Source organism: Miniopterus schreibersii (assembly GCF_964146895.1).
Source record: "Miniopterus schreibersii genome assembly, chromosome: 15".
NCBI lineage: Eukaryota > Metazoa > Chordata > Mammalia > Chiroptera > Miniopteridae > Miniopterus > Miniopterus schreibersii.
In genome coordinates this window covers 30,315,121-30,337,091 of record NC_138115.1, presented here as the reverse complement: position 1 = coordinate 30,337,091, position 21,971 = coordinate 30,315,121, and the positions used below count along the sequence as shown (strand labels likewise).

The 21,971-nt window shown below is 41.4% G+C and overlaps 2 protein-coding genes across 2 annotated transcripts in view; one reads left to right on the top strand and one right to left on the bottom strand.

The window, feature by feature from the left end:
- The first annotated feature begins 55 nt into the window (after positions 1–55).
- SRPRB (SRP receptor subunit beta) lies at positions 56–15,054 on the top strand. The gene is made up of 7 exons (XM_081160689.1): positions 56–240; positions 888–982; positions 1,790–1,867; positions 3,500–3,582; positions 8,925–9,061; positions 10,213–10,267; positions 13,385–15,054. The coding sequence occupies exons 1-7, from the start codon at positions 87–89 to the stop codon at positions 13,596–13,598; spliced, it is 816 nt and encodes a 271-aa protein (XP_081016815.1). The 5' UTR covers positions 56–86; the 3' UTR covers positions 13,599–15,054.
- Positions 15,055–16,156: 1,102 nt separating this feature from the next.
- Positions 16,157–21,971, bottom strand: part of RAB6B (RAB6B, member RAS oncogene family) — a 46,174-nt gene continuing 40,359 nt past the window's right edge. The window contains exon 8 of the mRNA XM_081159349.1: positions 16,157–20,634. Coding sequence (XP_081015475.1) covers positions 20,570–20,634 — 65 coding nt within the window. The 3' untranslated portion in view covers positions 16,157–20,569. The remainder of the gene's footprint in view (positions 20,635–21,971) is intronic.

Here is a 21,971-nt window from a genome sequence, read left to right as displayed (position 1 = left end):
TCCCGTGATGCTCCGCTTCAGACGTCTGCGCGGAGCCCAGGGACACGTCGTTTTTGCGGCGCCGGAGACCACGCAAGCGCCTCAGCATGGCTTCCGCGGACTCCCGGCGAATGGGCAATGGTGGCGGCGTCGGGGGCGCCTTCCAGCCCTATCTAGACTCTCTGCGGCAGGAGCTGCAGCAGAGGGACCCGGCGCTGGTGTCAGTCGTGGTGGCTCTTTTCGCGGTGCTGCTAACGCTGGGTAAAGAGGCGGCGGGTGGTTTTGGAGGGTTCAAGATGGGGAGTCCGGGCTTGGACAGGTAGGATGCCGGGCGGAGAAGGCATCTGGGGGGCGTCTAAAAGGGGGAGACTCACCCCTGATGACACCCTTTCCTCCTGCCTGAAGCAGTGGGAGCAGCGCTGAGTTAAAGGGAAACCCGCGACCCCCGAAGTGATGTCCTAGTCGTTGGGGAATGGATTACTTTTCCTTCCTCGGCCCCTGTTTAGCCTGAGCGCGTGGCTCCCCGGCTCTCCCCGCCATTGCTTTTACCACCAAGACTCATGGGGTCTCTGCTTCTGGTTTGAGCGCCCGGTGTTTGCGTGCTAGGCGCTGGGGATACAAAGTTAATAAGACAAGACTGCACTTAGAGAGTCCACAGTCGGGATAGGGGGTACACACAAAAGTTGGCATTTGATACTGGCCAGCGGCACTCAGTGGAGTCCCTAACAAAAGTAACAGCAACAATTACAATTATATAACAGTACCAATAATAATGGTGGTAATAATAATAGAAGTTTCAGAAAATTGCGGTGTTCTGTGGTAGACCTCTGTTAATCTCCCCACCCCAGCCATACACTCCTGTTGTTGTTGATTAGGCATAATTTTGGTTCTTTTTCTCCATTGCACAGTGTTCTGGAAGTTCATCCGGAGCAGAAGGAGCAGTCAAAGAGCCGTTCTTCTTGTTGGCCTCTGTGACTCCGGGAAAACATTGCTCTTTGTCAGAGTAAATGCTTTGATTTACATCTCTCTCAAACTTGATAGGAAAATTTCTGTGAGGTCATGGTTTATTTTGGAGAATAAGCTGATGCTGATAAATTGGGGAGTTAATTCTTGACTCCCTTGGGAGGACAGAAAGACTCTTGAGAACTCATAAACTGGCATTTTTTGACCATTTCTATTTTCTTTGCCAGATACTGATATTTAGTCTTTATTCCGTGTAAAGGGTTTATGTAACTACTTTCATGCCATGGCTAAGGATGCCAGAATGACTGAAAAGATAGAGGACATTGATCTGTGTATGGTGTATAATCCATTGTACAATATACGCTCCTGATAGCTTGTCAAAGAAAAATTTTAAAAGGGTGATTCTTTGTCATTGGGCTACTTAGGTTTCTTTTCACTAATATTTATTTTTAATCTATTTAGTATTTTTAAATGTTTGTCATTTTGCTGTGGAAAATAGCAGGGGTTTTCTCATTATTCTTCCTTTTGGGAGTATAAAAGATTTTCCTTCCACTAAAGAAATACAACCTTTAACTATTTCTAATAATTAAAAATGTTTATGGAAGATTGGTAAATTTGGTCACTAACCATTTGAAGCTCTTATTTGAAAATAATAGGGGTTTCCCCCTCTCAGTTGGGTAGAGGGGAATAAAGTTTGCAATTAATTAGGTTTTCCTACAAGTAATGGGGGAAAAAATCAACATTATTTGACCTGATACCCAGGAGCATTAGAACAGAATTACTCTCTTAAAATTTGCTATTTAGATGTTTACTCTGATCTCCATATTATTATTATTATTTTTTACAGTTGTTAACAGGCCTTTATAGAGACACTCAGACTTCCATCACCGACAGCTCTGCTGTGTACAGAGTCAACAATTCCAGGGTAAGGGGTTCCCAGAATGTTGGGAGTCTCACAATTTTACTTTACTTTGGTGTGTCAGGAAAGGACATTTCTAACATAAATTAGTCTAAGGGTGTAGCTTATTTTTATGGATAAATATAATCCATGTGACAAATTCTGCTCTTGACCATCCAAGCAACAGACTTAATCATGCCCTCCCCTGGTTTGTCACATTTTATTAGTTTTTGTTTCTTTGTCTTAAGGGTGAGCATTAAGCTTTTCTGCTTTCATTTATGTTTTGAATATGTAATATGTGTACATGGGACAAAAATTCTAAAGATTAAAAAGGATATTTGGTGAAAAGTTATTTTGCCTTTCCTGTCCCTACTACCCAGTCTTCTCCTTAGAGGTAATCACTTCCCATCTCCTGTGTACCCTTTCAGATGGTCTATGCATATACAAACATATCTGTATATCCTTTAATTTTTTTTCTTTTTAACACTCTCTTCTGCCTATTTTACTTATTTGTTTTTTTAATTTAACAATATGACTGATACAGCTTGGGTTTGATTTTTGTTTTTTCTTCCACATTTGTACATAGTTGATTTATGAGCTGCATAGTATGCAGAGCCATTATGTGGCTGTACCATACAATTAAGTTCTCATTTAATAAGAGCCCCATTAACAGACATTTAGTTTATTGTTACAATCTTTTGCTTTTATGTACAATGTTGCGATGGATATCTTAAAGAGCATAGTGTTTGGTGCAGTGCTGATTATGAAATGTGGTAGTGGGTCCCAGCCTGAGGTCCCTAGACTCTTAACCTGTATTTTAAAAAAAGAAAGGCTAATATGCATCACATTTTTGCCCATAAAAGACTGCACAGACTAAGTGAACATCTGAGACATGGTCATGGGTCTGATGATACATGTGCCAGAGCTGTATCTGAGAGTCTTGTCCTTGAGCATAGCCACATCTATATTGAACCTGAGCTCAAGAATGAAGGCCTGGAATGAAGAACACTTAAATGGGTGCTTAATGAGTCTGCTCAGTAGGGGCACAACCCCTCCCTGTTTCAATGATTGTCATCTGGATCAAGAATTGACACACAATATTGACTGAGTTGGAACAAATGGTGTGTTTGGTAGACATGTTTAAAATTAAATTATGGTGGAAATGTAAAAGAATGTTTTGGGTTCTCTCTAATGGTAACATGCTATATGGTACAGTATAAGATCTTATATTACTTAGTTTTGAATATTTATTACTGTTTTTCACATGTTTTTGCTATTTATTTATACCAGTATATTTCCCTAGCCTCAGATGGGCCACACTTCCCCGACTCCCCCAGACAGGGTCAGGTTTCCTTATGTACCCTCAGAACACTTATCAGAGTTGTAGTTTTACACTTATGTATATGTAATTTTACATTGCATTCTGATTACAAGCCCTGTTAGAGCAGGGACCGTGTCTGTTTTTGCTCATTGTTCCTCGACTGATGATTTATAAATAGAAGATGCTTGGTGAACATTTGTTCGATTCATTAATTAATTAGAGTGAACATTTTTTTGATTAATTGGCCACTATTCTGGTACCTGAAATCTGATATGAAAGGTTTATGCTGTGAATGTGTATCAGGACCAAAACATTAATGTTATTGCTGCCATCCTTAGGGCGCTAGTCTGACCTTGATTGACCTCCCGGGCCATGAGAGCTTGAGACTTCAGTTCTTAGAGCGGTTTAAAGCTTCAGCCCGGTGAGTAGGAAGTGGAATGGGCTTTTCTGAAATATGTATATCAAGACATGTTGTTTGCTCTGATGTTATTTGGGAAATGGCCTGGTGTCCTGAAGTGGAAAGAGCATGGACCCTGGGGTCAACCAGTTCTGGGCTGCAAGCCTGCCTTCACTAGGATTTTATGAGGATTATGTGAAAGAACATTTGACATGTTTCTCAAGTGTTCAGAAAGTGTTAACCCTTATTATCATGTTGGTAAAGTTTTCAGTTACTCTAAGGACAAATTTAATAATGTATAGAACTATTAAAAGAATTTTAATAGACTCTTAACTCTATTAAAAGAGTTTAAGTGGAATCCTAGATGTTATTAAAATCCAACATTATATATTTATGTTCTTAAATTACCTAAAATTGATGCCTCAAAAGTATAGAACAGTATTTGTCATATTTCTTTTAGTATTGTTCTTACTGACTCCTACTTCCTAAAAGTCTTGTGCTACAGTTTAAAATGCTTATTTTTTATTTTGTTTCTAACCCTGATAAAAACTTAAGAGGAAAAGTCAATATACCAGATTTCACTGGTTTTTAAGACACATTTTAACATCTATGAAATTGAAATGCTACTTATAGTTGATAGTGTTATAGTTTAATTCACAGTATTTTTTCTTTCTTAGTTGTACTGGAAATAATATCTTTTAATCGATGGAATCTTAGGTTTGATGGAATGAGGTGGTTATTTTTTCACTTTTTTAAGATGTGATGACATATTCTGTTATTGCTTCCTTGCCCACTAGATGGTAGTGATGAGCAATCTATCACAGGTGAGACTGTTGTGTGATTTTAAAAAACAATTTTTTTAGAGCAGTTTTAGGTTCACAGCAAAATTTAAACAGAAGGTACAGAGATTTCCCATATACCTCCGCCTCCACACATGGATAGCCTCCCCGCACATGGATAGCCTCCCCTGTTGTCAACATCCTCCACCAGATTGGTTCATTTGTTATAATTGATGAATCTATGTTGGTATATTATAATCACTCAGAGCCTGTATTTTACATTAGGATTCACTCTTGGTGTTATACATTCTACAGATTTGAACAAGTATATAATGACATGTATTCACCATTATAGTATCATACAGAGTAGTTTCACTGCCCTAGCAATCCTCTTTGCTGTCAGTTCACCTCTCTCTCTCCCCTAACCCCTGGTAACCACTCTTTCACTGTCTCCATAATTTTGCCTTTTCCAGAATGTCATAGTTGTAATCATACACTATGTAGCCTTTTCAAATTGGCTTCTTTCACTTACTAATATATATTCAGGTTTCTTCCATGTCTTTTCATTGCTTGCTAACACATTTCTTTTTAGTGCTGACTAATATGCCAGGGTTTATAATCTGGATGTACTACAGTTTATTCATTCATCTACTGAAGGACATCTTGGTTGTTTTCAAGTTTTCGCAATTCTGAATAAAGCTGCCATAAACATCCATGTACAGTTTTTGTGTGGACATAAGTTTTTGGATAAATATCAAGGAGCACAGTTGCAAAATCATATGGTAAGAGTATTTTTAGTTTTGTGAGAAATTGCCAAACTGTCTTCCAAAGTGGCTGTACCACCACAGCCACTTTGCATTCACACCAGCAATGAATTTCTGTTGCTTGACATTCTTGTCAGTGTTCTGGATTTTGGCCATTCTAATAGGTATGTATTGGTATCTAATTGTTGTTTTAATTTGCATTTTTCCTGATGACTTGTTGTGGAACATCTTTTCATATACTTATTTGCTATCTGTATATTTTGTTTGGTGAGGTTTCATTAAAGATCTTTGACCCATTTTTTAATTGGGTAGTTTTCTTAGTGTTGAGTTTTAAGAGTTGTTTATGAAATTTGGACAACAGTCCTTTATCTTTTTTTTTTTTTTTTTTAAATATATCTTTATTGATTTCAGAGAGAGGAAGGGAGAGGGAGAGAGAGATAGAAACACCAATGATGAGAGTGTCACTGGTCAACTGCAGCCCGCAACCTGGGCATGTGCCCTGACCGGGAATCGAACCCTGATCGCTTGGATCCTAGGTCGATGCTCAACCGCTGAGCCACGCCCGGCCGGGCAACAGTCCTTTATCAGACATAACTTTTTTCCCAGTCTGTAGCTTATCTTCTTCTCTTGATGGTGACTTTTGTAGAGCAGACATTTTTATCTTTAATGAAGTCCAGTTAATCAATTCTTTTCATGGATTATGCTTTTGGTGTTATGTCAAAAACTCATTGCCAAACCCAAGATCATCTAGATTTTCTCCTGAGTTATCTCCTCGTTTTATAGTTTTGAGGTTTACATTTAGGTATGTGATGTATTTTGAGTTAATTTTGTGAAAGGTATAATAAGGTCTGTATCTGGATTCATTTTCTTGCATATAGATGTCTAGCTGTTCTAGTACCATTTGTTGAAAGAGTATTTTTCTTCTATTGTATTGCCTTTACGCCTTTGTCAAAGATCACTTGACTATATTTATGGGGATCTCTTTCTGGACTTTATTGTATTGATCTGTTCTCTCACTAATACACACTGTCTTGATTACTATAGCTTCATAGTAAGTTGAGTAGTGTCAGTCCTCCAATTTTGTTCTTCAATATTGTGTTGGCTATTCTGGTCTTTTTTCTATTTCTATAAACTTTAGAATCAATTTGTCACTGTCCACAAAATAAGTTGCTGAGATTTTGATTGGGATTGCATTGAATCTATAGATCAACTTGGGAAGAACTGACATTTTGACACTAGTCTTCCTATGCATGAGCATGGAATATCTGTCTCGTTCTGCTTTGATTTGTTGATCAGAGTTTTGTGGTTTTCTCATGTAAACCTTGTACATATTTTATTAGATTTATACCAAAATTTCATTTTTTTGGATGCTAATGTAAGTGGTATTGCATTTTTAACATCAAATTCCACTTGTTTATTCCTGATATATGAGAAAGTAGATAGCTTTGTATATTAATCTTGTATCTTGCAACACTGCTATAATCGCTTATTAGTTTGAGGTTTTTTTGCTGATTCAGATTTTCTACGTAGATAATCATTTCATGTGTGAACAAACACATTTTTATTTCTTCCTTCTTAATCTATATATATTTTATTTCCTATTTTTGTGTTAATGAATTAGCTAGGAATTCCAGTACAGTTTTCCAAAAATAGTGGTGAGAGGAGACATCCTTGCTTTGTTCCTGGTCTTAGAGGGAAAGCTTTGAATTTCTCACTACTAAATATGTTAGCTATATGTGTTTTGTAGATATTTGTTATCATGTTGAGGAAGTTCCCCTCTATTTCTAGTTTACTGAGAGTTTTTATCATGAATAGGGGTTGGATTTTGTTAAATGCTTTTTTGCATCTATTGAATATGGTCATGTGATTTTTCTTTTTTAGTTTATTGATGTGATTGATTACATTAATTGATTTTTGAATGGTGAACCAGTTGTACATACTTGGGACAAATCCCACTTGGTGGTTGTAATACTGTGATTTAAAATAAGAAATATATATTTGGTCTTCCTTCTGTTTCTGGCGCTGAGCTCCTACAACCCTTGTAATTTCCTAAGTGATGAGAGCACTAAAGGTGTCTTTTGTTATGTTAATAATGTGACTTTTGGAAAGTACCTAAGGATAGGGGTTTCTTGCCTGGAGAACCAACCATATAATTAGAGGGTTGGAACTTTTCAGTCCCATCTGGAGAGGAGAGGGGCTAGAAGTTGAATCACTTGTCATTGGCCAATGATTTAATTTACCATGCCTAAGTAATTATGCCTCCATAAACACCCAAAAGGGTGGGCTTTGGAGAGCTAACAAGTTGGGGAACCAGAACGCTTCCATATGCCACCACCAAATACCACGGGGACAGAAACACCTTTGTTCAGGACCTCATCCTATGTATCCCTTCATTTGGTTGTTGATTGTATCCTCTAATATTCTTTGTAATAAGCAAATAATTTAGTGAGTAAATAGATTTCCTGAGTTCTGTAACCTGCTCTAGCAAATTAATTGAATCCAAGGATAGGGGAACTTCTGATTTATAGCCAGTCAGTCAGAACTACAGGTAACAACCTGGACTTGTGACTAGCGTCTGAGGTCTCCTCTAGCAAATTACTAGAACCCAAGGAGGGAGTTGTGGGAACCTCCAATCTGTAGCCAGTTGGTCAGGATTACAAGTGATTCACATCTGAAGGTGGAGAGCAGTCGTGTGGGACTGAGCTCTTAACCTGTGGAATCTGTTGCTGTTTCCAGGTAGTGTCAGAATCAAGTTGAATTGTAGGATACCTTGCTGGTGTCAGGAGCTTTGCTTGATGGTGCTAGAAATCCTTACCCCTTACATTGGAATTGGGTCCAGAACCCATTAATTGTGGTATATAATTCCTTTTATATGCCACCTTTTATATTCCTTTTATAAATTCGATTTGTTAATATTTTATTGAGGATTTTTACATTTATGCTTATGAGAGGTGTTCAGCTGTTGTTTTCTGTTCTTGAAATGCCGTTGTCTGATTTTGGTATTACAGTAATGCTGGCTTCCTAGAATGAGTTAGGAAATTGTCCCTCTGCTTCTTTTTTCTGAAAGAGATTATGGAGAATTGGTATATTTTACTTTTAATTTTTTAATTGAATATATCTGACATAGGACATTGTATAAACTTCCTTGAATGTTCTACAGAATTCACCAGTGAACCCTTATGTGCCTGGTATTTTCTGTTTGGAAGGTTTTTAATGATTCAGTTTCTTTAATAGATGTAGGCCTATTCAGATTGTTTATTTCTTGTGTGAGTTTTGGTAGATTGTGTCTTTCAAGGGATTGGACCATTTCACCTAGGTTATCAAATCTGTCAGGATAGAGTTATTCATATTATTCCTTGATTATCCATGGGATCTATAGTAATATCCCTTTTCATCTCTGATATTAGTAATGTGTGTCCTTTCTCTTTTTCTTTTCTTAGCTTGGTTAGAAGTTTATCAATTTTACTGATCCCCCCCCCCCCCCCCCCAGAGAACCAGCTTTTGGGTTTGTTGGTGCTCTCTATTGATTTCCAGTTATCAATTTCATTGATTTCTGCTCTAACCTTTATTATTTCTTTTCTCCTGCTTATTTTAGATTTAATTTGCCCTTAATTTTTTCTAGCTTCCTAAGGTAGAAGCTTAGATTATTGACTTTAGGTCTGTCTTCCTTTCTAATATATGCATTCATGCCATAAATTTCACAGGGTATAGAACTCTATTGTTGGGATTTTTCTCTTAAAGAAAAATTAAGGATATAATTTTTCAATATAATGCCGCAATATTGAATGCTCACATGCTGATTTTTTTATTTTTCTCCCTGCAGGGCTGTTGTGTTTGTTGTGGATAGTGCAAGCTTCCAGCGGGAGGTGAAAGATGTAGCCGAATTTCTGTATCAAGTCCTCATTGACAGCATGGGTCTGAAGAACACACCATCATTCTTAATTGCCTGCAATAAGCAAGGTACCATCATATTTTCTGGCAGTAATAATTGAGTTTTTTCTGGGATTGCTATGGAGAATTAATACAGTTATCTAAAATTATCATTATTCAGGATGAGAGACAATTGCTGATGAGCTATAAATTGAAAGCTTTTAATTCTTAAAGTTTGTTTATACTCCTGCATTTATATTAGTCTTCTTATTAGGTTATTTTAAGGAATGACAAAGGAGTGACTGTTATAATTTTTTCTTTGAAACAGTGTTTTGCTTTTTTTAAATTATAAATCACTTTACCTAGTTAAGTTCATCAGATTGACAATATGTCATATCAAATACTTGATTGTGGAGGGACAGGTGGAGTCTCTCCTTTCAAACAAGTTTACCTTCCAGCGCATTTCATCAAGGGGAGTTTGCAGAAGTTGTTTTTTTAAACCTGATAGCCATTAAAAACTTTTTAGTCACACCCAATAAAACTAGGCTTCAGTTTCGTAACTTCTAAAATAAGATGGACTGGTTGATCTTTACAGGCCTCTTTCAGCTCTAAAATTCTGATTCTGTGAAGAACCCTAACTCATTTCTCAGAAGTGATCGGGTAATAAATCAGTCTTAGGATCATTACCTGACCTTCTCTTTATTTCTCCTATTCAGTATAACAAGGGGAGGTAATATTTATTTGGCTTCAGCTGTATGCCAAACCAGCGCTTGTTTCCTACCAATGTGCACTTGATGCTGTAAGATACCATTTTAATATCAGTTGGAAATATGTTTAGTAGTTTACTTTTATATGACAGGTAGGGTATTTCTGTTGGAGTGAAGGCTCTTATTAAAATCATAAAGCTGATAGGTTTTATTTTTGTTACACTGGCTGGATTTTTATATATGTTGATTTAAAAGGTCTGTAAGGTGTGGAAAACTTTCATGAAAGACCTAGTCAATTTTAGAGTCACTGGCTTAATATATTTGTAAGCATTACAGGAAAAACACATATGTCCAAATGTAAAGCTTACTTTGATAAGGAAGCTACTAGTGATACAAAGCTTTTTTTAAAAAAAAAAAATGTGTGTGAGGGGGAGAAATTTACTGGTTTAGATAGGAATTTTCCATATGTACAAGAAGTCTTGGGAAAAGACCCTTTCTAGTTTAAACTTTAACAGTGTCTTTATTTCTTTATAGACATTACAATGGCAAAATCAGCAAAGTTAATTCAGCAGCAGCTTGAGAAAGAACTGTAAGTATGAATAAGTCCTCTTGGTTAATATTTGAATGACAGTTTTGCTGGGTATAATATTCTTGGTTGGCAGTTTTCTTTCTTTCAGAATTTTGAATATATCAACGTTTTAGTCTTAGGGGATTTCCCTTGTTTGTAACAGTTGGTTTTTGTCTTGCTTTCAAAATTCTTTCTTTGTCTTTGACTTCTGTCAGTTTGATTATAATGTGTCTCTGTGAAGCTCTCTTTAATCTATTTGGGGTTCTTTGGGCATAATGGATCTGGATGTTCATATCCCTCCCAAAATTTAGGGTTTTTCTGTCACTATTTCATTAAATAAGTTTTCAACTTCTTTTTCTTTTTCTTTCCCTTCTGGGCCTCCCATAATGATTTCCTGTAAGTTATGTGGGCTTTCTTCACTCTTTTTTCTTTTTGATATGCTCATTGGATAATTTCAAATTATCTCTGTGATTCTTTTTTCTGCTTGATCAAGCCTGCTGTTGAAGCTCTGAAATTTTTACATCAGTCATTGTGTTCTTCAGCTCCCGAGGTTTTTTTTGTTACTTTTTTTAATGATTTCTATCTTTCTGTTGAACTCCTTATTTTTCCCATGTATTGTTTCCTTCATTTTATTGAGTTGTCTGTGTTCTTTTGTAGCTCACTGAACTTTCAGATGATTATTTTGAATTCTTTGTCAGGCAGTTCATAGATCTTCATTTTTTTAGGCTTAATTATTGATGCTTTGTTTTGTTTCTTTGGTTGTGTCATGTTTTCCTGATTTTTCATGATCTTTATGTCCTTGAAAAGGTAGGCACCTCTTCTAGTCCTTACAGACTGGCTTTGTAAGAGAACGCCCTTCTTGCCCTTGCCAGTGTGGCTCAGTTGGTCAGAGTAACATCCTGTGCACCAAAAGGGGGCAGGTTCGAGTCCCTGTCAGGGCACATACCCAGGTTGCAGATTTGATCTCCGGGTCGGGATGCATTCGGGAGGCAACCGATCAATGTTTCTCTCACACATCAATGTCTCTCCTCTCCCTCCGTCCCTCCTCTCTCCTTTCCTCTCTCTAAAGTCAATTTAAAAAGAGAGAGAGAGGTAAAGCCCTTCTCTAGTTCAGCCAAAGATTTTGGGTGGGCTTGCTGCTAGAGTCCTTGGGCAGACTGGCCTGGCTGTTGGATCCATGGGCTGGTAGGTCTGCTGCTGAATGCTGGCCTGGCACCAGGGTCCACTTGGGCAGGCCTGTAGCATGAATCTGTCATGTCCAGCCAGGTGCCTTGGTCTGTTGGAGCTGGCCTTGTGCAGGGTTCCACTAGGGTAAGCCTGGAGCCTGGATCCAGGATCCAAAGGAGCGGGCCTGGGGCCACAGGGGCTTGGCCTGCTGCCAGCTTCCACAGCACAGTGGGTGCTCACTTCACTCTCCTTACCCCATGTGGAGTGTATCTCTCTGTGCTACACTGTGCAAGCTTGCAGAAGTAATATTGGTAATGTGAAACTGTCCTTTCCACCCTCTTCAATGCATCTTTTCTTATTTCTGTGCTACACCCAGGTGCTCTGACCTGGGTTCCATAGCTCTTATGAAGGTATTTTCGTGCATGGATGGTTTTTCAAATTAATGTTTCTGTGAGAGGACTTGTGCTGGAAACTTGAATTCTGCCTTCTTGCTTATGTCACTGTCAGTGGTTTCTCTCCCTTTTGAAACTGCATGTTCCCATACTCTTGATGATCACTCTCTTGAGACTATATATTGTCATTAGGCTAAGGAAATTGAAACAATTAGGTGATGTGAGTTTTCCAAATATTGGGTTGCAATTGTTGGAAATTATCTTTGGAAAAAAGCAGTCATATTGTTTGTGTATTCTTTTCTTTAACAGTATAGTCCAAGTCTTCCCGTGTTTAAAGCGCACGTTTTCCTTAGTTCTTTTGTTTTGCACTCTAAAGAGCCACAGAAAAATACAGAAGGAAATGCTGTATCGTAATGAAGTGAAAAAATGTTAAAAAGTTGTAAAAGTTAGTATCAGTTAAATGAGGAATGTAATTTTAGTTTAATCCTGTATTAGTGAGATGTAGGCTCTACTGGCTTTGAATCCTTACAGTCTTCTGAATAACAAGGTTTACTGTGTTTACATGGCATTATGGCAAGAGCTGAATACATATCATGTTTGGGGTTTTTCCTTTTAAGTTTTTTATTATAAAACATCTTATGTACAAAGGAATATTTATAACACAGGTACTGAGTTTAAAGAATACTAAAATGAATACTCATTAACCTACCACCTTGCTTAGGTGCTCCTTCCCAAAAGCCTTAGGCCCTATGTGCTCTTCCCAAGAGCTTTTCCCTTTTTTTCTTAAGAGATAACATCTTGATTTCGTATTTGTTTTTTAAAATACTTTTTCCATATATGTGTGTGTCTTTCTAAACAAGGTAGTGTTTAGTTTTTCCTGTGGATTCTTCACTAATTTTCATGCAATGTTATAGCAGCAAGAAATGCTTATTTTGTAAGAAAGCATATTGGCAGCATGTATTCCTCTGCTTCTGGATAGAAGAAAGGGTGGGAGTAGACCGATGAACATTGCTTATGCACTGTATATTAGGGCCAGCAGGTGGCAGTAAGGCAATTTAAATTGCGAAGGTTTTAGTGGTTCAAGAGGTTGGAGAATAGTAATTGTGCCCATATAGGATGTGAGAATCTGAAGTTTGTGGATTTGTAAGCTCTATATCCAAAAAACTCAGGATAAATATAATTACCCTATCTACCCACACTTAAATTTCAGAAACTTACATTTTTATAACACAGCATATATTTAAAATATATATACGTATTTTAAAATGGCATTGTGCAGGAGATCCTGGTGGAAGGGGGCACTGGGCTGAAAGAAGGTTGGTATGACCTGGGCCCTTTACTTCTGTCATCTAGCCATGTAAAGCTGGACCCCCGTCTCACCTTTTTGTCCAAGAGAGTGATCTATAAATGTATAGGATTATTCAACAGTCATAATCGTGTAATAGACAGTTTTATGGTTAAGTATTTAAATGAATGCTGAAATATTTAGGAAATAATTTTATTTTCTAAAGGCCTTTAATAGTGATATTAAAAATTAAACTCTTTTTGCTTCCTGACTCATTTTCGTTTTACCTCACAGCAACACTTTACGAGTCACCCGCTCTGCTGCCCCCAGCACACTGGACAGTTCCAGCGCAGCCCCTGCTCAGCTGGGAAAGAAAGGCAAAGAATTTGAATTCTCACAGTTGCCCCTCAAAGTGGAGTTCCTGGAGTGTAGTGCCAAGGGTGGAAGAGGGGACGCTGGCTCTGCTGACATCCAGGACTTGGAGAAATGGCTGGCTAAAATCGCCTGAGGGACAAATCCAAATCGCAAGCCATGAATGTGATGTGGTGATGGACAGTTTTGAAAAAGGGTGTAGTTAGAAACATTTCCTTGTTCTGGAAACAAATTATTGTTGAATCTAGCTTGGAATTTTTTTTAAGTTCAGTTCCCTTTATTGCTTTCAAACTTGTCACTTTTATTTGACTCGTGTGCCTTCCCTTTGTCAAAGTGTATGTGACGTCCCTTCAGTGTATGCTTGATGTGGGTCAAGGTCTTTGTGACTGTAACAAGCAAACTCCACCTAGAGAAAATCATGAGAACATGGTTATCATCTGGAAAGTCTTGTCATCTTGTGCTTTCTTCCCTTTTTCTTGTAAACAAATCTGTCTGTGTATGGAAACAGTTAATTTCCAGTTACCCTTGAAGTTCATGGACAGTACATCATCCAATCCTTTGTGAATTCTCAGACTTGTGCCTATAATTACAATATGGTCTCCCGACATGTGGAGACAGGTATAAAACAGCAAGGCTGTGTTGACAGTGAATCTGTTCTTCATCAGTTCAGTGACTTGTCCACACTCCACCCTCATAGCACTTAAGTTTCAAAAACATGTCATGAACCCTTGGAGTGAATCATTCCCAAATAGAACCGTAAGTACTAAATCCCCAAATTTCAAGGGTCTAGTGTGTTCTAGTGGTTTCCCGACTGGGGAGTATGTGGAGATTCAGAAGCTGTTGTGCTTTTCTGGGGGGCTGAGGGCTCCTGAGCTATCTTCATGTGCTGTTTGATCAGTCCTGTTGTGTACTCTTTAGCTAGAATGCCATGGAACAAATACTAAGTGAAAGAAGTTCTCTGTGGGTTTTTAATGTGCATATTCACTGATGGTTAAAAAACAGTTGGCCTTTTCAAAGTGATAATTCTTTGCTGTCTTCTTAAATGTATGGCTTTTTTATTGCTTTTATAAATTATTAATATACTTCTTGGTAAATAAAACAACCTATTTGGCTGAAAGCAATGAAATAGAATGGTACAGTGAGTACAGATGGGAGTGTGTGTTAGGATTCCAGGGCCTAAAGATCACAGTGTACACCAGAACAAACTCTTCTATCCCTGCTTCACACACAGGGCCAAGCCCAGGTAAAGCTTAACGGGAGACAAGGGTGGCTGTGGATAAGTGGGAAGCTAATCCCAGAACAGTGTGGTTAAGAGCCATAACAGGAGAGGTATAGGGTGCTCTGGGAGCACACATCAAGGGCACCTAACCTGGCCCTGAGGGATCAGGGAGAGTCAAAGAATAGAAGCATAGAGCTGACGTCCCAGTTGAGTATGGTCCCCATGCACACTGCAGCCCAAGCTGCCTGCTGTCACCCTTCCTATGGGCCACTCTAGCTCTGAATTAGGTACTCCAGTTCTGCCCCAGCCCCCAACCCTGTGTCATACACCATGTCGCTCATGTATGAAATAAACACAAGCTGAAACGAGAAGACATTAGGCCCTGGCAGAGTTCTTTTTTGAAAGCCTCATTGCTACTAGTTTTTACTGTCCTTTGTACTCCTACATACTGCCCTTACTTGCCAAGTAGTAATTTAAGGAAGTAGCTAGGAATAGTGAACCAGAAACCAAAGAGCAATGCAATGAACAGAACATGTTGGCATAATCACAGGTGCTCATGTGAGTAAAAATCAATGGCTTTGGGCTGCTGTAAGAGGCCTGGGTTCCTTCAGCCTTGTGTGTGTGTGTGTGTGTGTTTCTGCTTAATAAAATTTTAATTTATTGGAGGAAGCAATTACACCAAAAAAGTGACTGAAGAAGGGGAGCACAGTTGAATTTTACTCAAGGGCTAAAGACTATCTGAAGAAGGAAAGTTATGTCTCAGACTATGATTCTCTGATGTTAGCGTGCACCACAATTCTCTGTGATGCATGTTGAACAGTCGATCTGAGGACCCTGTTCCGAAACAGCCTCGGGATTCCTAGCATTTGCGGGTCAGGGCAATTCTGTGCTTGACCATGGCCTTTGTGTTCTCTTTGGATCGATCCCACAACCCTCCTGGCCTTCAGGGTGTCTTTTAGTCTGGAGATGACTGAGACCTGAAAGGGCCTCTCAGAAATCTTCTCTAATTGGTGTGGGGTGAAGTTGGAGGCGGCATGTGGCAGCTTGATGTCACCTAAAAGGTTGATTATGGTTCGTGTTAAATTCTTGCCTCTAAGTGGCTTCCTGGAAATCACCAGAAGGAAGAGAGATCCAGTTACTGCACCCACCCTTTACCTCCCCCAGCCATGGCAAGTGGAGAGCAGGGCTGATAGAAGGTATCACCCTGGAGGCTCCGTTCTGCCCTGAGTTTCTCCGTCCATTAGCCTTAAGGTAGAATGGAGATTATGGAAATGAGTGTGTCCTACCTTTGCCCCTTTCCAGGGTGGAGAGCCCAGGTGAGTAGGAGGAAGGAGCAAAGGGCTTTGGGTGGTGGACATACATATACAGGAGGGTCTTCATGGAGCATACACTTGAAGGGTTTTTTCACACACACCCCTCCCTCCCCTCATATATGATTGCACCACTTAGAAACATCAGACAAGAAGCTTTGTGTTGAGAATTAGGACAGTTTATTGTTTGATCAACATGCTGAGTCTTCCACATTTTACACGGTTTTATGTAAAGTCAACGTGGCCATTTATGCCTGTTGAGCCAGCAAGAGATGGAAATGCCACCCTCCGTGCTCCTCATGGCTAGTCACTCCATGGGGGTGGGTGAGGGGAAGTGAGGGGAGAAACTGACACACACCGTGACAGGGACTGGCCTTCGATCTATGGAGACTTCCGCCTGAAGGAAGCATCCAAACCCTACTGCAAGGATCAACCGCACTCTGCCACAGTATCACCCACACAGGTCTGGTGTCCAGGGAGTTCACACATTGAGAGCCCAAGGTTTGGAACACCTAAATAGTTCATTTCAAACAAAAATTCAAAAGGTGCCCTGGTCTGTGGGTGCCCACAACAATCAGAGTGGACCCTGGGGACTGGCCCTTCTTTGCAATGGAGGAGCCTAAAACGTACGTGGATTCTTTCCTGGCTCGCTCAGATATGTTGGGCAGGATCTCGCATCCTAACCAGAATAGAGGGCCTGAGGAACACCTGTGCACAGCAGCCCTTTATGTGCAAGTGCACAGTCACGTTTGTACACACAGGTGGGCGATGGACGAAGACGGGAACCTCTAGGTTCTGACCACTTCCAACTAGCTGGGTGACTGTAAGCAAGTCACCCTTCTCTGTCTTGGTTTCCCTGCCTGCGACACAGGAAGGGTTATGAGCCCTCTGCCTCACACTGCTGTGACCAGGTGACAGTGCCTCACATTCTCGGGGAAGAGGTAGTTTGGAAACCAGTGAGCACACACCCCTGCCTGGTTGATGCAGACTGACTTCTGTTTAGCTGCCCCTCACGTGGCTCAGACACGCCTCACAGTCCTCGGCTCCCTGTTCTCACATCCCGACATCCCCGCCTACCTTCTGCTGTGTAAAGGGATGAAGCTGCTCTGCCAGCAGGACACCGAAGCCAGCGGTGCCATTATTGTCACACCTGGAACCTGAGCACTGGCGGGCCATCAGGAGGGTGGGGGCACTGCACTCAGGATGTGTCTGCATCCTTAGCTACCACTGCTGCAATCCTCGTTTCTGCCGCCTGAGACACTTGAACTGACCTGGCCACTGCTCCTGGGACCTGGGAGCAACACAGGATGTTTGAGGATGCTGACAGGAAGAGAGCGGTGACAATGAGAGCAGGGAGGCCTCTGGCAATAAAAACAAACACTTGCTTATAATCACAAGCGTGCTCACCGTGGCCTACACAACTGCACTTCTAGCACTCAAGGTGTTTCCATCACACTTTCATTCTGGAGTGCATACATTTCAAATACACTATCTGCCTTTTCTATCTTGGGCTTAATTTTTCAGTGCCTGCAAAATAGGAGCTTTACTGACGGCTTTCCTTTGACATCCGCCCCCCAAAAGACCTAAATAAGATGACCCCACTCATCTCCCAAAGTCAGGGATAGTCTTTGAGGAGAGGGACTGAACTGCTGGCTAAACTGAGATCATTTCCTAACAGGAGTCCTCCACTTTGCCTTGTGCTGGCCCATCTGGATTTGGCAAAGATGTAAGTCACTGGGGATGCTGAGGCAATTTCAGGACATCATCTTCAAGGGAACCTGACCGTTTTATTACTGAACCTGAACTCTGAGTCAAGATCCCACCTACAAGCAAGAGGACAGTGATGGCACCTGCTCAGAATGAGAGCCAAAGAACAGTGCACTTCTGTGCAAGAGATCTGGCTGCCCTGACAGGCGCCAGGAAATGAGGGGTGGAAGTCGGGGTTGAGGAGAGGAAGATCATGGAATGGGGCGGCACCACCAAGATAGGAGGACAAGAGGGGGCAACTGCCCTCACCTTCAGAGGCCCACAGGGCTGGGGAGAGCCTGGATTCCAAAGAGGGGATGTTGTGTACCTGCTAGGAAAGGCGGGGCTCATGGAGACCACGTCAAGCCAAACAATACCTACTGTGTCTCTTACTGCTCCTGTAGGCTGTGATGGAATAAAGAATTCCTGGTGCCTTGGATGTGTGCGCACATGAGAAGGGAAGTGAGTTTCTACTTTTTATTTTTACAGGAATGTTTTAAGAAAAGCTACTCTTTAGTACCAAGAAAATAAAAATCCACCATACATTCATTCACTGAGACCCAGTGCAGATCCCTGCAAATGGGGCTGTCCCAGAGGCCACAAGCAATGGCCCTCACTGCCACCCAGGCCGGATGCTGTCACAGGGGCTCCTATAAATTCTCACGAGGTAAGTAAGCACTTCCAACAAGCACCACTTGGGGGTGTGCCATGGTGGGGGGTGCTGGCCCACGTGGCATGCACACCCGTGCATATAAGTACATAGAAGGAGAAATGGTGCACATATTCCCGTGGGCTATTGTTGCCTGTAGTTTAACACATCTATGTAGTTATTTTATTGATGGCAAGACAATCACAAGTTTTTTTGACAATATTAAGTACTTATTTCAACACATTGCAGTACTTTTGAATTTTTAAAACTGTTATCACAATGCAATTTCCAACTTGAGAGTGGGAAAAACAAGAATATACGTTGAGCACATGTACCTCTGTGAGAATGTGTGTGTGGAAGGTGTATACACAAGTCTATCTCTATATAATTATGTACACACATAGAAAAACTAAACACACGACATTGGAATTATGCTCGTACGTTGGTCTTTGCCTCTAGGAAGAGGAGCTCAGTGGGAATTCTGCTTCCTCTTTTCTTCACCTGAAGATAAAACTCTCTTTAAAGAACAGCTGACATACAGTCTCCTTAGCTGAAAGTATGTGGCAGGCCCACTGGACAAAGAGTGAGTCCTGCACTTGCTGCCATTTTGGACTCATTTCTGAGAAGTTCCAAAATCCACTGCAATAATTTGTTGAAGCACTGCTTTGGGGAACAATTCAGCCCCTATCACACCCCAGATGGTCACTTAGCTCACCTGTGACATGCCCAACAGCAGCCTGAAGGATGAGTCAATGCCGGCTTGGAGGGCAGAGTTTATTGTTTTGGGCCACAGTTGCTATCTACTGCCTGGCTTTGTGCAGGCTCAGGGTTGGTGAGTCTGGGTCTCTTTGGAATACAGGCCAAGGGGGTTACATCACTTGGTGAGAAGAGAGAGTTCTCCTCAGAGATTTTATAGGCTCTCAGACTTAGCCCTTCTCAGAACTGAGTCAAAGATGGCAAAGACGGCTCTCTCTGGGCAGCTTTCTGGAGACCCAACCTCAGCCCCACTCTCAGGTAACTGGAGTGTGGGTACAACATCCACAAAGGATTACGTGCAAATATTTCAACTGCACAGTGCCAGTGTGGCAAAAACACATCAGTCAGCTTTTCCAGAACAGCACTCAACAGTATTAGCAACCGAAGACCCGAGGACAAGCATCTTCAAGGTGGTGCTCCTGCAGGCAACCCTTCCTGAGGGCACACAATGAATCTCTTTGCTCTTCCCTTAGATTCAACCCAGATATGTGTGCTGAATGCTGGGCCAGTTAGTTAAAACATTTTCAGAAGTACACACGGTGCCCCAAGTGTATGAACCAACCACACATCGACACTGCCCACACTTGCCAACAGCACCCCGTCCTTCCTTCCAATGACCTCTTGCTCTGCCAATCACTGGGCGGGCCACAGAGAACACAAGGTTGCCTGTGGCAAGTGCCCTGCACCACCTTCAAGGTTTTTCAGGGAGGGAAAGGAGAGGCAGAAATAACTGCAATGGGGCCTGCTGTTGGGCCCCCAGCAGTTCACAAGACCTTAATGTCTTCTCGGGGCCATGCCTGATGTCCCACTCTGGCCACGGAAGGACAGAGTCAGAGCTGCCTTCACAGAGGCTGTTTTGTTCAGTGTTTGATTTAACCAGGTAGGACCTGTTTGGTGGAGCCTGGTTGGTCTGGGCCAGATGGTCCGGGATTGGAGTCTAATTAGGTTGCCCAGTTAATGTTTTAGTTTATTGGGCTGGGGGGCAGGAGGAGGGCAGAGGTGATGAACAGTTTAAAGGGGACAGGAAGGAGGAGGTGTGTGGAAAAGGTTCTCTGTAAGTTTACAAATATACAAAAACAAAAAAAGCACATCTTTCAAATAAAAATGACTACATTTTTATCTGGCAAAAAGTTGTATACACATGATTTAAATTTTTTTTAAATTTTAACAGTTTTTGGCAATCTTAATAAAGTACAATATATTACAACAAAACAAAAAAATAGTTGTTTAAGTAACAGCTGTTAAGAGTGACGTGATCCCTGATGCCCAGCCTCCCTCCCCACCCCACCCCACCCTACTCCTAGAGACAGAAAAGAAAAATCCTCCCATCTTGATAAGCTCATTTCCCACCCCCTTTAGGAAGCTAACCAATAGGAAGCAACACAACAAGCGAGTAGTGTCAGAGGAAGCCGGGGGCTCCAGCTGCATTAGCAGGAGCAGCCGCCTTCGCTGGCTGGGGGCTCCTGGGGCTTGTCCAGCTTGATGTCGATCACTGCAGGGGGCTGGGCTAAGGAAGACGTCCCTCACAGAGAAGCTGCCACCCTGCCTCAGGCCCCTGCTGCCCTCAAGCACCCAGACTGCTTGGCCTGGGGAGGGAGAATGCAGGGTCCCCAGCTCCCATCCCTCCCAACCCAGGCCTCAGCCCCACCCCACAGTGCCCTGAAGGTGGAGAGTCTGAAGGCCAGGCATTGATCCCACATCTCAAAGCAAAGGGCTCCATGGGCCTTGCCCTAGTTTGCCACAGCAATATGGACCCCTCAAGCTCTAGTCTGTGCGTGTCACTTAGACTCTGAGGATGCCACTGTGAGAAGCCACATCCCAGCAAAAGGGCCTCAGGGCAGCCTCCTCTCCAGCCTTTCCATTGGTGCAGAGGGGACTGTTAGGCTGGAGAAACACCATTCAGAACTAGGGGAGCAGTGGGTTCGACCTGCACAGACAGGCTGTTCCCTCCACCCTCAGCAGGCTGAAAACCATCATGCCAGGCCCCATCACAACTGAGGACAGGCCCTCCACACAGCATAGAATGACTTTTCCTGGGCCGGGCTCTGGGGCCCCGCTATGGCACTGCACTGGGGTTGGGAGAGGGGTTGGAGGTAGAAGGCCTGCTATGGGAGCTGTTGCTGGCATCCGAGGGGTGTTTCTGAGGCCCTTATTTAAGGACTATGGTAGAGATTCTTTTAGCGTTAAGCACAGTCAGCCCTACGTACTCATGGGCTCTGCATCTGTGGATTCAACCAATCGTGGGTCAAAAAAATTTGGAAAAAAAATGTTACATTGTGGCTGACGTGTGTAGTTAAATCTACAACAGTTCCATCTGTATTGAACATGTACATTATTTTTTTTATTGTTCCCTAAACACTACAGTTAACAACTATTTGCATAGCACTTACATTGTATTAGGTATTGTAAGTAATCTAGGGGTGATTTAAAGTATATGGGAGGGTGTGCATAGGTTATATGCAAATACTATGCCATTTTATATAAGGGACTTGAACATCAAGGAGTTTGGTACCATGAGGGATCCTAGAACCAGTCCCCACAGATACAGGAGGATGACTGTACTAGAAAAAGCCATGCTTCTCCTAACGATCACACTTTCCCTCCCTGCCCCTTACTGGCCATTCAGCCATGGCATATATTTCGAGTATGACTTTATCTCTCCTTGTCCTTGTTCTCTTACTTTTTTTACCCTATTCTCTGGTTTTATGTATGTACATACACATTGTTAGCTTGTTTTTTGTGCATCTATGTGTGTGTGTGTGTGTGTATATATATATATATATATATAAACACATTTTTCATAAGACAGCAGACTATAAGTAAACAACA